Source organism: Oncorhynchus masou, chromosome 7 (assembly GCF_036934945.1).
Source record: "Oncorhynchus masou masou isolate Uvic2021 chromosome 7, UVic_Omas_1.1, whole genome shotgun sequence".
Lineage (NCBI taxonomy): Eukaryota > Metazoa > Chordata > Actinopteri > Salmoniformes > Salmonidae > Oncorhynchus > Oncorhynchus masou.
Genome location: NC_088218.1, coordinates 25,084,402 through 25,096,630, shown reverse-complemented (window position 1 = coordinate 25,096,630; position 12,229 = coordinate 25,084,402). Strand labels below are relative to the sequence as shown.

At 46.5% G+C, this 12,229-nt stretch overlaps 1 protein-coding gene across 1 annotated transcript in view; it reads left to right on the top strand.

Moving 5' to 3' along the window:
- The window catches only part of si:ch211-246m6.5 (von Willebrand factor D and EGF domain-containing protein), a 67,527-nt gene that overhangs the window by 51,990 nt on the left and 3,308 nt on the right, over window positions 1-12,229 (top strand). Inside the window, exons 23-30 of the mRNA XM_064970173.1 lie at window positions 1,568-1,757; window positions 4,935-5,918; window positions 6,481-6,576; window positions 7,000-7,095; window positions 7,674-7,769; window positions 10,537-10,632; window positions 10,878-10,973; window positions 11,579-11,674. Of these exons, the coding sequence (XP_064826245.1) occupies window positions 1,568-1,757; window positions 4,935-5,918; window positions 6,481-6,576; window positions 7,000-7,095; window positions 7,674-7,769; window positions 10,537-10,632; window positions 10,878-10,973; window positions 11,579-11,674 (1,750 nt within the window). The remainder of the gene's footprint in view (window positions 1-1,567; window positions 1,758-4,934; window positions 5,919-6,480; window positions 6,577-6,999; window positions 7,096-7,673; window positions 7,770-10,536; window positions 10,633-10,877; window positions 10,974-11,578; window positions 11,675-12,229) is intronic.

Here is a 12,229-nt window from a genome sequence, read left to right as displayed (position 1 = left end):
CAGCATTGCAGTTCTTGACACAAACCGGTGCGTCTGGCACCTACTACCTTACCCCCGTATTTCCCAAAAGCCCCTAGCTGATACTCTTCAGATCGCCTACAAAAGGCTGTTTAACACCTGGGCTCATATAATAGTTCATCAGGGGTGTCACATTGCTCCGCAACTGAGTACCTCATAGGCATTGGCAGCTATAGCCAGCCCAGTTAGCGGCCTTGCAAAATTGCCTGTCATCATCATCACACTAAAGGGCTGGAGATGGGATTGAAAGGCACACAGCGAAATATGCCATCTCCTGTCGACCCCGTCGTTCCGATAAAACCACCCATTGTCTGAGTGGATTCTGCTGCCCTAGTCAAAAAATGAGACACAATTCACAGGCGATAAGCCTTAATATGTGGAGTCATAACGCTGATAAATCACTTCCTAATAAAAGACAGATGGTCCATTCTTTTTCCTATTTTGTCACCGTGAAGATGGAACGCTTTATTAGACTGAGAGGGAGACGAAACGCTGTGCGGCACGCAAATGGGAAAAAGAGAAGGGTTGCCAGTGTCACGTTTCAAAGCTTCTAACCGCACTGCAATGACAGTCATTCGGTCTCAGTCTGCTCTCTTCCATAGATCCGTCACAGAATAGAGATATGCCGAGAAACATGCAATACCAACGTAACACAGCAGAGTCGAGCCATAATACACTTTTGATGATGTGGTGGTTTGATGTGATGCCTGTGCAAGGTGCGAAACAAAGGACAAGGACGAAGTTATGGGTCAAACTTGACAGAATCCATCTAAAAGTGCCAATGATACCAGCAGTTTCAGTTCTGAAGTACATAGCTTCGTTTAAGACGAATAGGGCGATTGGCATTTTCATCACTCTTCTTTTTGGGTGGGGGTGAGAGGGGAGCCCAGGAGGGGAGTGAAGGCCTATGGGTAGAGGGAAGATGATGCAGCTGGATTGGGGGTGAGGGCAGGTCTGGAGGTGAAGACAGGGGACACAGTCGGGGTCTCACACACACACATCTCTCTCTTTCGCTCGCTCCAAGGGGTTTCTGACCTTGATCGCGTATCAATCAATTACTCCGAGACTTTCATCCCGAAGCACTGTAATGAGCCTCCTGCCATCAAAACACAAAGTGCCAACTAAGAGTTTCTCCACAGTCCTAATTTCAGTTATAAAGCACCTTTATATAATTGGTCTTCCCAGACTTTGCATTTTAATCAAAACATTTGAGCAATTAGCAACTGTAGCAGCTTTGGATTTAACTGCGAGTTCTGCCACATAAAATCTGTCAGGCAGTGTTGAATATATCACCCCGGTAGGCAACTGTACGTCAGTGGTATTTGTGAGCTGTTTACATCTATGGGGCTGCACTGATTTGAATTATGACTAATCATGAAATGTGCAAACGAAGACAGCATGGTGTGGCCGATGCAGAGGCATTGACAGCTGATTACAGCATCCCACTGAGCATAAACAAATGGTGAACATCGCTGTTCATGTGAAGGCTCGGGGGAAGGGAATTCATTGGCTAAATATGTACATGTCCTGGGGATGATGACGGTGATTATGTGTTCCAGGCTTAGGGCTATCATCCCATGCAGGAAATAACAACAATGTGACAGGTACGTGTGCCAGCCGACCGTGCTTCCTGGGGGTCCAGTGCATCGACCGACGTCCACCCTACACGGGCTATGTCTGCGGGCGCTGCCCACCGCCCCTCAATGGCAACGGACGCACCTGCACCAAAACCGCTCGAGGTAAGACTTCGGCTTGAAGTGTTACACCACCTCCCTGGCCATAGTTACTAGCCTGGTCCCAGATCTGTTTCTGCTGTATAGCCAACACCTGTTGTTGCCTATGCCAAGGACCATAGGAATCGGCAAGACAAAAACAGATCTAAATACGTTAGTACTTTCAAAAATATGTAAATAAAAAGTACATGCATCACCACACATTGGCTTTTAGTATTTATTCTACTGTCACTGTTGGAAAACTATTTGAAAACAATCTGATGTAGTGTGAATGGTCCTCAAGTGCCTCTGTGCCGTTACCATCCCTATTAAACCTGGTCTCAATTTGTAAGATTTGGTATGGAAACATGTTTCCTCCCTTTAGAGTTGTATATTTAATTATATTAGGTTACATTATGAATGGAATAGTGGTTGTACAATATCGTACGATTTAGGGGACGTATAGCGTCAAACATCTTACCCGGGCATACAAAAGCATACGAATTGGATGAGTTATCATACATCTTGAAGAACGTATAGTATTATACGTCTTTTTCTGAAACCAGGTTGCCTGTTGCATCCTAACAACCAAGGAGAATGACTTAATTTGTTTTAACCCATCCCGCCCTTCAGAGGACACAAAAATATATTTGTATTTTTACAGCTTTTTTGTGGTAGCCATTTTACGTATCACACTTTACATATACATATTTACGTTGTTGGTTAGGAGAACAAACGACAAGGGTTAGGGTAATTTTATGTCAAATGTGAACAAAAACAGGTTAGGAGAACTAAGGTTAGGAAAAAGTTAGGGGAAGGGTTAGCTAAACAGTTGTCCCCGACACGACTCAAACACGCAACCTTTGGATTGCTAGATGGTCGCGGAATATGCCCACCCATCCTTCCCCACCAACATCCCTACTTTAGTTTCTGTCTAAGGTAACTAGACCAGGGATCTAGGCTGCAGGACAACTTTTTCTTGAGCGGATGGTCGGGGGGCCAGAACATACGCTGCAAATTGACCACAAGAAGTCCAAACAGATATTTAATTTCAAGCCTTGCTTATATTTGTTTACGATTACGTGTCTCTCTATTATGCATGGGAATACTTGGGAACATGTTTCTTCAATTAAAATCACTTGGAGCTGTTTTTACAGTCTATTATGTCCAGCAATAAAAATATAAATTAAATTAAACTGAATTAAACCAACAAAAAAAAAAACACTGGCCAAACTCGGGTCGCTAGTTGAGGAACGCTGAACTAGACCATTAGAACATACGTGTTGGAGGTCCATAAAAAGAGGTCTATAAAAATACATATAGCATGCTCCATATAGCTCTGAGGCCAAGCTGCCCTATTACTCAGCTCAATATGCTAATCATCATCACTTTGTTTTGTAGATCAGTGAAATGTGGAAAGCTTTGCACTCTCTCTTCTCCTCTCCTCTCAGCTTTAGTTCTGTTTTATATCCTCTCTATTTGTCCCTTCCTCCTTTGGACTCTGTCCCTGTGTGTCTACTGTCCACGTCAACCGCAGGCACTTCCAGATGAGAAATGAATGTCAGTGGAATATGCTTTTCTCATGCATTCGTCTTTCATGACGATGTGAAACATTTAAAGATATTTATTTAGAGTGAGAGTTCAAGTATTTCCCATCATCAGTCCTACTAGTCCTCCAGTCCTGAGGTGATGACCTGCTGCACCCTCGACCACTACTGTGATTATTATTATTTGACCCTGCTGGTCATTTATGAACATTTCAACATCTTGGCCATGTTCTGTTATAATCTCCACCCGGCACAGCCAGAAGAGGACTGGCCACCCCTCATAGCCTGGTTCCTCTCTAGGTTTCTTCCTCGGTTTCGGCCTTTCAAGGGAGTTTTTCCTAGCCACCGTGCTTCTACACCTGCATTGCTTGCTGTTTGGGGTTTTAGGCTGGGTTTCTGTACAGCACTTTGAGATTTCAGCTGATGTACGAAAGGCTAAATAAATCAATTTGACTTGATTTGATTTACTATTGAGTGGCTAGGACCCATGCCGGGTTGTTTGGAAGAGCACGGGCGAGTTTACAGTGTTTCAATATTTTCGGGCAGTGTTTATGCCTTTTGTTTCTTTACCCAGCCAGTGTGATGGCATTTTTCTTAATTGTACTAAATAGATCATTTTAGTGCATCTCATAATTTGTGCAGCCACCTTTCTAAATCACATAAGTGTTTAATATCCAACCCTGTTGCCATGACTTTCTACACAGTCAGTTCCCTTTCAGTCCAGCTGTGTGTGTGTGTGTGTGTGTGTTTGTGTGTGTTTGTGTGTTTGTGTGTTTGTGTGTTTGTGTGTGTGTGTGTGTGTGTGTGTGTGTGTGTGTGTGTGTGTGTGTGTGTGTGTGTGTGTGTGTGTGTGTGTGTGTGTGTGTGTGTGTGTGTGTGTGTGTGTGTGTGTGTGTGTGTGGTTTATAATTCCCTCACTGTGTATCAGATTCCTCTATGAAGTGATTTGGGCATCTTTTGTGAGGTTTCAATACAGGTGATGTTTCCAGTCAGTCTCAGTTGGGGACAATAAATCAATGAAGCGTCTCTCAATATGTCATTTAAACTAGTGTCGGGTAATATTTGTCGGGTAACACTTTAATTTAATTTCAATTCGAATTCAAATAACTTTATAGTTCCCATGAGTCGTCCAATGGTTTTGATTCTGTTCCAACCATGTTCTGTGTCAACATCAGTGTTTATAGCAAATGTTAATTAGATTAGAACAGATATTTAACACGTCTTTGTTTTCTCTTGCACTGTATCTGACGCAATGACATTTTATACTGCTGTAATACATTTATTTGGAGAATCCAACGTGTCTCCATTACAGTTCAATCCTAACCCTCAACCACAACCATAACCCTACACCCTTAGAAAAAATGTGCTATCTAGAATCGAAAAAGGGTTCTTCAGCTTTCCCCATAGGAGAAACCATTGAAGGACCCTTTTTGGTTCCAGGTAGAACCCTTTGGTTCCTTTCTGCAGAGGGCTCTACATGGAACCCAAATGAGTTCTACCTGGACCCAAAAGGGTTCTAACTGCAACTAAAAGGGGTTCTCCTATGGGGACAGGCGAAGAACCCTTTAGGAATCCTTTTTTCTAAGACAATAACCTTATACAGCTGTAGGTATAGAGTTTTTTTGTGTCACATCATTATCTCCCCATCTCCCCTCAGGTAACCCTCACCTGACCCAGCAGCAGCTGACAATAGCCAAGAGCAGCAAACTCTACCACCACAGCAACAGTAAAGTGTCCCAACTCCACCTTCCCACCTTGCCCCCCAGGCACGCAGTCAAACATCTCTCCTCCCTCTCCTCGCCAGTCTCCAGGGGAGCCTATCAGAGCCCCCCGCACCTTCCCCTCTCGCCCGCCCGAGGGCCAATCACTGGGTGGAGAGAGGCAGCCACACCCCTATTTCCTAGACACACCCCTATGTCACCTGAAGGTTCCAACAGCCTCACCATGGGCAGGCATCATGCCATCAGTGCCCTCACTAGGACTCGTGCCAAAACAGGTGCCAAAGCCAGCGCTACCTCACTCAAGGTGACAACCAGAGAGTCTGTAGCTGTCGTGCAGAGTGCCACCTCTTCCAAGGTTACTCCTCCATACTCCACCTACCCCAAGGTTACTCCACCCCAATCCAAGGTTACTCCACCCCAATCCAAGGTGACTCCACCCCATTCCTCAGCCAACACAGAGTCCGGGCAGACAACCCAAGGGAAGCTCATAAATGTGGTAGTGGTGCCCACCATGACCAAGCCCTGGACCCTCCCTAAAGCCGTGGCCCCACTGACTGCAGCCCTCTCCTCCATTACCTACTCCCTCTCTGAGTCCGAGTTCTCCGCCGACGGAGCACTGACGGGGCCTGGCTCCAACCCCTCTGACCTACCTGACCACCCACAGGAACCCCTGGTCTCCCTCGCCCTCACCACCCCTGCCCGGAAGCACCACTACACTCCCCCCCTCCACAGGGCCACGTCTCCCCACCTCCACCGTGGGACCAGGATCAGTAATTCTGTGGCAGTGGAGCGGGAGCGGCCTCTGACCTGCGCTGACATGCCCTGTTTCCCAGGGGTCCCCTGTGAACCCACCAGGGACGGGGGATTCCACTGTGGAAGGTGTCCCCTGGGATACACCGGAGACAGACAAACATGCAGAGGTATTTTTATTGAATTTATTTATTTATTTATTTAAAAACAAATGATTACAGGAGCATGAGAACAAGGAAACATGAGAGGTGCAAAAAATGAAGAGGCTTGTGAAGTAGGCCTAAGGTTGATCCCTCTTCTTGAGGAAGAGCTACTGCTGAAGAGCTACTGCTTTGAGAAACACTATCTATTATCACTGTATCACTGCTTGAGAAAGAGCTACTGCTTTGAGAAATGCTATCTATTATCACTGGCCCATTATAGAGGACCCTTACCCTTGCTATTTACCGGCTGTATTGAATACCACCTGTGCATCAATCCTTTTCAATGACTGAAAGTGATGCCTTTCTCTAGCCTCTCCAAAAGGCATCCTAATGATGGTCGTTTTTCAAGATGTCTAGCTGAGTGCTCCCTGTACCAGAGCAGCGTGGGTTGGGTTGAGTTGACAGATGTTTCTGTACAGATGCTGTAAGTGAGGTTGGAGTTGGAATACATGGACGCAGCTTGTAATTGGCCTATGGTTGTGTGTGTGTGTGTGTGTGTGTCGCCTGCCTGCCTGCCTGTTATTTATAGCTGTGTGCAGGCATGCGTGTGGCAGGAACATGGAGTGTGCCGCTCCCAACACATGCCGCTGTAAACCAGGCTACACCGGGACCAACTGTCAAACAGGTAAAACACCGTCTTTCTCTCTCTCGCTCTCTCGCTCTATTTCTCTCTCTCCCTTCTCCCTCCCTCTTCTCCCCTCTCACTCTTTCTCTCTCTCACTCTTTCTCGCTCTCTCTCTTGCTCTCTCTCTCCCTTCTTTCTCCCTCTTCTCCCCTCTCACTCTCTAGCTCTCTCTTGCTCTCTCTTTCTCCCTCTTCTCCCCTCTCACTCTCTAGCTCTCTCTTGCTCTCTCTCTCCCTCCCTCTTCTCCCCTCTCACTCTCTAGCTCTCTCTTGCTCTCTCTCTCCCTCCCTCTTCTCCCCTCTCACTCTCTAGGCTCTCTCTTAGCCTCTCAAAATACCACATCATCATTCTGATGTTGTTTTTGATTCCCATGCATTGCCCAACCTTTTGCATCGTTTGATGTCTTTACAATCTTCTCCTCAGCGATCTGTAAACCTGAGTGTAGGAACGGAGGACAGTGCGTCGCCCCGGGGACGTGTGAGTGCCTGAAAGGCAACCACGGGGAGACGTGTGAGACAGGTAATTATACCTCTGCCTCCCAAATGGCACATTTGCCCATTGGGATCTGGTCAAAAGTAGTGCGTTATGCAGGGAATAGGGTGCCATATGTAGGGAATAGGGTGCCATATATCGGATGCGGCCTATCTGTTCTCGTTAGGGCCAATCAGAACTGTCTCTGTGTGCTGTTTCAGACTACAGACAGGAGCTTGTTGTCGCAGCTCATCAGTAAAAAACAGAAAGGCACTGCTGAGAGAAGGCCGGTCCATGTCCGGTACTGTACAGTTGGGTGCGTGCGAGTGAGTGCAGATCTAAGGAAGCAGTTGTGGGCATTTGATAAGCCCTCGCTCCTTGAGCTGGTCTGACACATTACTGACAGAGGCTTGAAACACTACTGCCACCTACAGCTCAAAGTCAGAGTCCACCCCACCAATGCAATGGAGATAAGGCTAACCAAGCTGTAGTGAGACACTGGTTCCTAGTCCTCGCTGACTGACGTAGAAATGCGACGCCGTCGTGAATATTTTCCCGTTAACACTTTATGTGAAGGCTACCTCCAGAAGAACTTCATAACACATTCATATCATCTCCACCCACAGCTCTGTGCAGTCTGCCCTGTGAGCATGGGGGAACATGCGTGGGACTCAGAACCTGCTCCTGTCCCTACGGCTTTGTGGGCCCCAGATGTGAGACCAGTGAGTTCAGCCCATATCATCACAAATCATTCATTTTGCAAATTGAATATGCCATCACTCACACATTGTTCAAATGATGTAGGACCCACACACATGACTGCTTCTCCACGTACAGAGGGTAGCATGTACAGCCCAATGCATCACTGGGGCCAAGTTCCTGCCATCCAGGACCTGAACACAGCAGAAAAAAAAGAAAGGTCCTCTCACTGTCAGCTGCGTTTATTTTCAGCAAACTTAACATGTGTAAATATTTGTATGGCCATAACAAGATTCAACAACTGAGACATAAACTGAACAAGTTCCACAGACATGTGACTAACAGAAATGGTATAATGTGTCCCTGGACAAAAGGGGGGGTCAAAACACTGACATTCCTGTCTTGAAGGAAATCACTCACAGAACGAGCAGTATTGCTGGTGGCATTGTCATGCTGGAGGGTCATGTCAGGATGAGCCTGCAGCAAGGGTACCACATGAGGGAGGAGGATGTCTTCCCTGTAACGCACAGCGTTGAGATTGCCTGCAATGACAACAAACTCAGTCTGATGATGCTGTGACACACGGCCCCAGAACATGACGTACCCTCCACCTCCAAATCGATCCCGCTCCAGAGTACAGCCCTGGTGTAACACTCAGTCCTTCACCGATAAACACGTATCCAACCGTCACCCCTGGTGAGACAAAACCATGTCTCGTCAGTGAAGAGCACTTTTTGCCAGTCCTGTCTGGTCCAGTGACGGTGTGTTTGTGCCCATAGGCGACGTTGTTGCCGGTGATGTCTGGTGAGGACCTGCCTTACAACAGGCCTACAAGCCCTCAGTCCAGCCTCTATCAGACTATTGCGGACAGTCTGAGCACTGATGGAGGAATTGTGCAGTCCTGGTGTAATTCGTGCAGTTGTTGTTGCCATCCTGTACCTGTCCCGCGGTGTGATGTTCGGATGTACTGATCCTTTGCAGGTGTTGTTACACGTGGTCTGCCACTGCGAGGACAATCAGCTGTCCATCCTGTCTCCCTGTAGCACTCTATTAAGCTTCTCACAGTCCGGACATAGCAATTTATTGCCCTGGCCACATCTGCAGTAATCATGCAGCATGCCTAAGGCACGTTCACGCAGATGAGCAGGGACCCTGGGCATCTTTCTTTTGGTGTTTTTCAGAGTCAGTAGATAGGCCTCTTAGTGTCCTAAGTTTCCATAACTGTGACCTTAATTGCCTACCGTCTGTAAGCTGTTGTCAATGGCGGGTGTAGCTGGTGCATGGAAGTCAGGCGCAGGAGAGCAGAGATGAAAGGACAAAGCACTTTACTTAGGCAATCATAAAACAGAACGCAACCGTGTCACAACACAAAATGCCTAAAGAACAAGTGAGGCACAAAGCACGGGTAAAATAAAACAAAACCCGGCGCAAACCAGCCGGAAGTGTGCCAACCTCGACAATAAACAATACCCCACACAGACATGGAGGGAACAGAGGGTTAAATACACATGTTAATTAGTAGGAGATGTAAACAAGGTGTGCAGGAAGACGGGACAAAACAAATGGAAAATGAAAGGTGGATCGGCGATGGCTAGAAGACCGGCGACGTCGACCGCCGAACGCCGCCCGAACAAGGAGAGGAACCGACTTCGGCGGAAGTCGTGACAGCTGTTAGTGTCTTAACAACCGTTCCACAGGTGCATGTTCATTAATAGTTTATGGTTCATTAAACAAGCATGGGAAACAGTGTTTAAACCCTTTACAATGAAGATCGGTTTAGTTATTTGGATTTTTACAAATTATCTTTGAAAGACAGGGTCCTGAAAAAGGGACATTTATTTTTTTTGCTGAGTTTACATACTAGTCGGTGTCAGAGGAAGGCCCCAAAAAATGGTCAAAGACCCCAGTCACCCAAGTCATAGACGGTTCTCTCTGCTACCTCACGACAAGCGGTACTAGCGGTACCAGAGCGCCAAGTCGAGGTCCAAAAGGCTCCTTAACAGCTTTTACCTTAATCAGATTTTGCAATTAATCAAATGGCCACCCGGACTATTTACATTGACACACCCCCACTTTGTTTTTACACTGCTGCTACTCGCTGTTTATTATCTATGCATAGTCACTTTACCTCTACCTACATGTACAAATGACCTGGACTAACCTGTACCCCTGTACATTGACTCGGTACTGGTACCCCCTGTACATAGCCTTGTTATTGTTATTTTATTGTGTTTGTTTTATAATTTTTTTTAATTTTTTCTTTTTACTTTGTTGGTTAAAAGGCTTGAAAGTTAGCATTTCCCAGTAAGGTCTACACCTGTTGTGTTCGGTGCATGGGACCAAAAACATTTGATATGATTTGATACCTTTAACGAGGCTTTTATATATCTTTGTCAGGTTACTCACGTTGAAATTGGATTGGATTTGAATGGCAAACCAATGGTGTTCATGCCAATGCTGTGTCTCTCCTCATCGCAGAATTAAATAGAACTGTATTGCTAGAGATGGAAAGGTTTATGACATAAGCCACTTTAGTAATATTGTGTCTTTGGAATTCTATGGTTTTATCTGCCAAAATATGATTCTGAGATAATTAGCTTTAAAGTTCCCGAACCCTCATTGGTTTGAATGTTTTTAATTTTTTAAATCTTGTATTCTTTTTAACTTAACATCAATTGGGGTATACTACATACTGTAGGTAGAGAACTTTACAGAACAACGCTATGTCAATAACTCAGTTTATATCGTATCTCTGTGTTGCTCACCCTCTCCCATCTATCTGTTCCGTAGTGGTGTGTAACCGCCACTGTCACAACGGAGGAGAGTGTGTGTCTCCTGATGAGTGTTCCTGTCTGCCTGGCTGGACCGGACCCTCCTGTGAGACAGGTACAGCTCTGGTCCTGAACAGGGTGTTTTAAAGTTGATCCCCAGTAGCTGTTGCTCGTGCAGCAGCTACTCTTCCTGGTGTTTTCTGTCCTTCCTGTCCTTCCGCTTGCTCTTTTGGGGGGGGGTTTGAGGTCTGTTTGCTTTAACGCGCTGTGTGACAGCTGCAGACGTACGAAGGGCTTTATTGATTGGTCAGTTGATGTGTTGCTTGATTGATTGATTGGTTGACGTGTCTGTCTGTCTAGCTGTGTGCTTCCCTATGTGTCGGAACGGAGGGACTTGTCTTCGTCAGGACACGTGTGTCTGTCCCCGAGGCTTCTACGGCGCCCAGTGTCAAAACGGTAAAACACATTATTCATTTAATTGTTGCACTTAGGAGACACTTTTATCCAAAGTGCTTTACAGTAAAGTGGCTGCATACAGTCTTAGTGTGTGGTCCCTGCGGGAATTGAATCCACAACCTTTGCATTGCTAGCATCACACTCTTACCAGCTGAGCCGCGCACACACACACACACACACAATTCAGTTCGCCCATGTCCTTGTCCACATACTATCCTGACAACACACAGAGTCATGGGCCCGCTGTGGGAGTTTTAACTTGTGTATTTACTTGTTGAATGAAAGGAAAACTAGTCCAATAGATTGACAGGGGTTTAGGTTTGAATTGAAGGAGCCCATCAAGGGCTCTGGCAGAGTTCCACTGTGTCCAATTATCAAGGGATTTCTCTAAGTAACTGTTTACTGGGGACTGTTTTTGTCCCTCATATATCGTGAAGCCTCAGGTTTGGACGGACCACTGTATCGATCAATGGAGTGATGTCTCCGCCTTTTTGAAATGGTGCATCTCTTTCTCTCTCTCTCTCTCTCTCTCTCTCTCTCTCTCTCTCTCTCTCTCCATCTCTCTCAATCTCTCCCCTCTCTCTCAATCTCTTGCTGTTTCCCAGCTGTCTGCAGCCCTGCCTGTAAGAATGGGGGCGTCTGCATGAGAAACAGCGTCTGCTCCTGCGCCGAGGGATACACCGGATGGCGCTGTGAAAAAAGTGAGTAAAGCCACGCCACCTCCTCCTCCATGGCCCGCCCCTTCCACCTGCTCCTCATCCGCCTCCTCTTCCTCCGCCTCCTCTCTTCCTCCTCTACCCCTTCTCCCCTCCTCCTCCTCCTCCTCATTATCATCATCATCATCTATTACCCACCACCATATGTGTGTCAGCCTGACAAAGTGCCCTCAAGAGCCTTGTTAATGTACAGCATATTGGCGGGTAAATTGAGCCATATGGATGAGGGAAGCATTTGACGGATGCAACCAGTAAGAGGCTCCGCCCGAGGGAGCAGGAACCAACATTTCAGAGCCTCATGTGGAGACTGGGAATAGTCAGATTGACACTATGGAGTGCTATTGACTAAGAATAGTGCTGCATGCAGGGGGTTTGACGTCAAGGTTTTAATTCAGCTATACATTGCCAACTTGCTACGAATGGGTCATTAGTGCCATGACAGCTTCAGCAATGTGCTCATTGCCGAACTGTCTGTCCTCTCCATGGCATTGATTGCGCCTATCAGGTACAGTAAATGCATGGGTCAGTTGAAAATCTCTC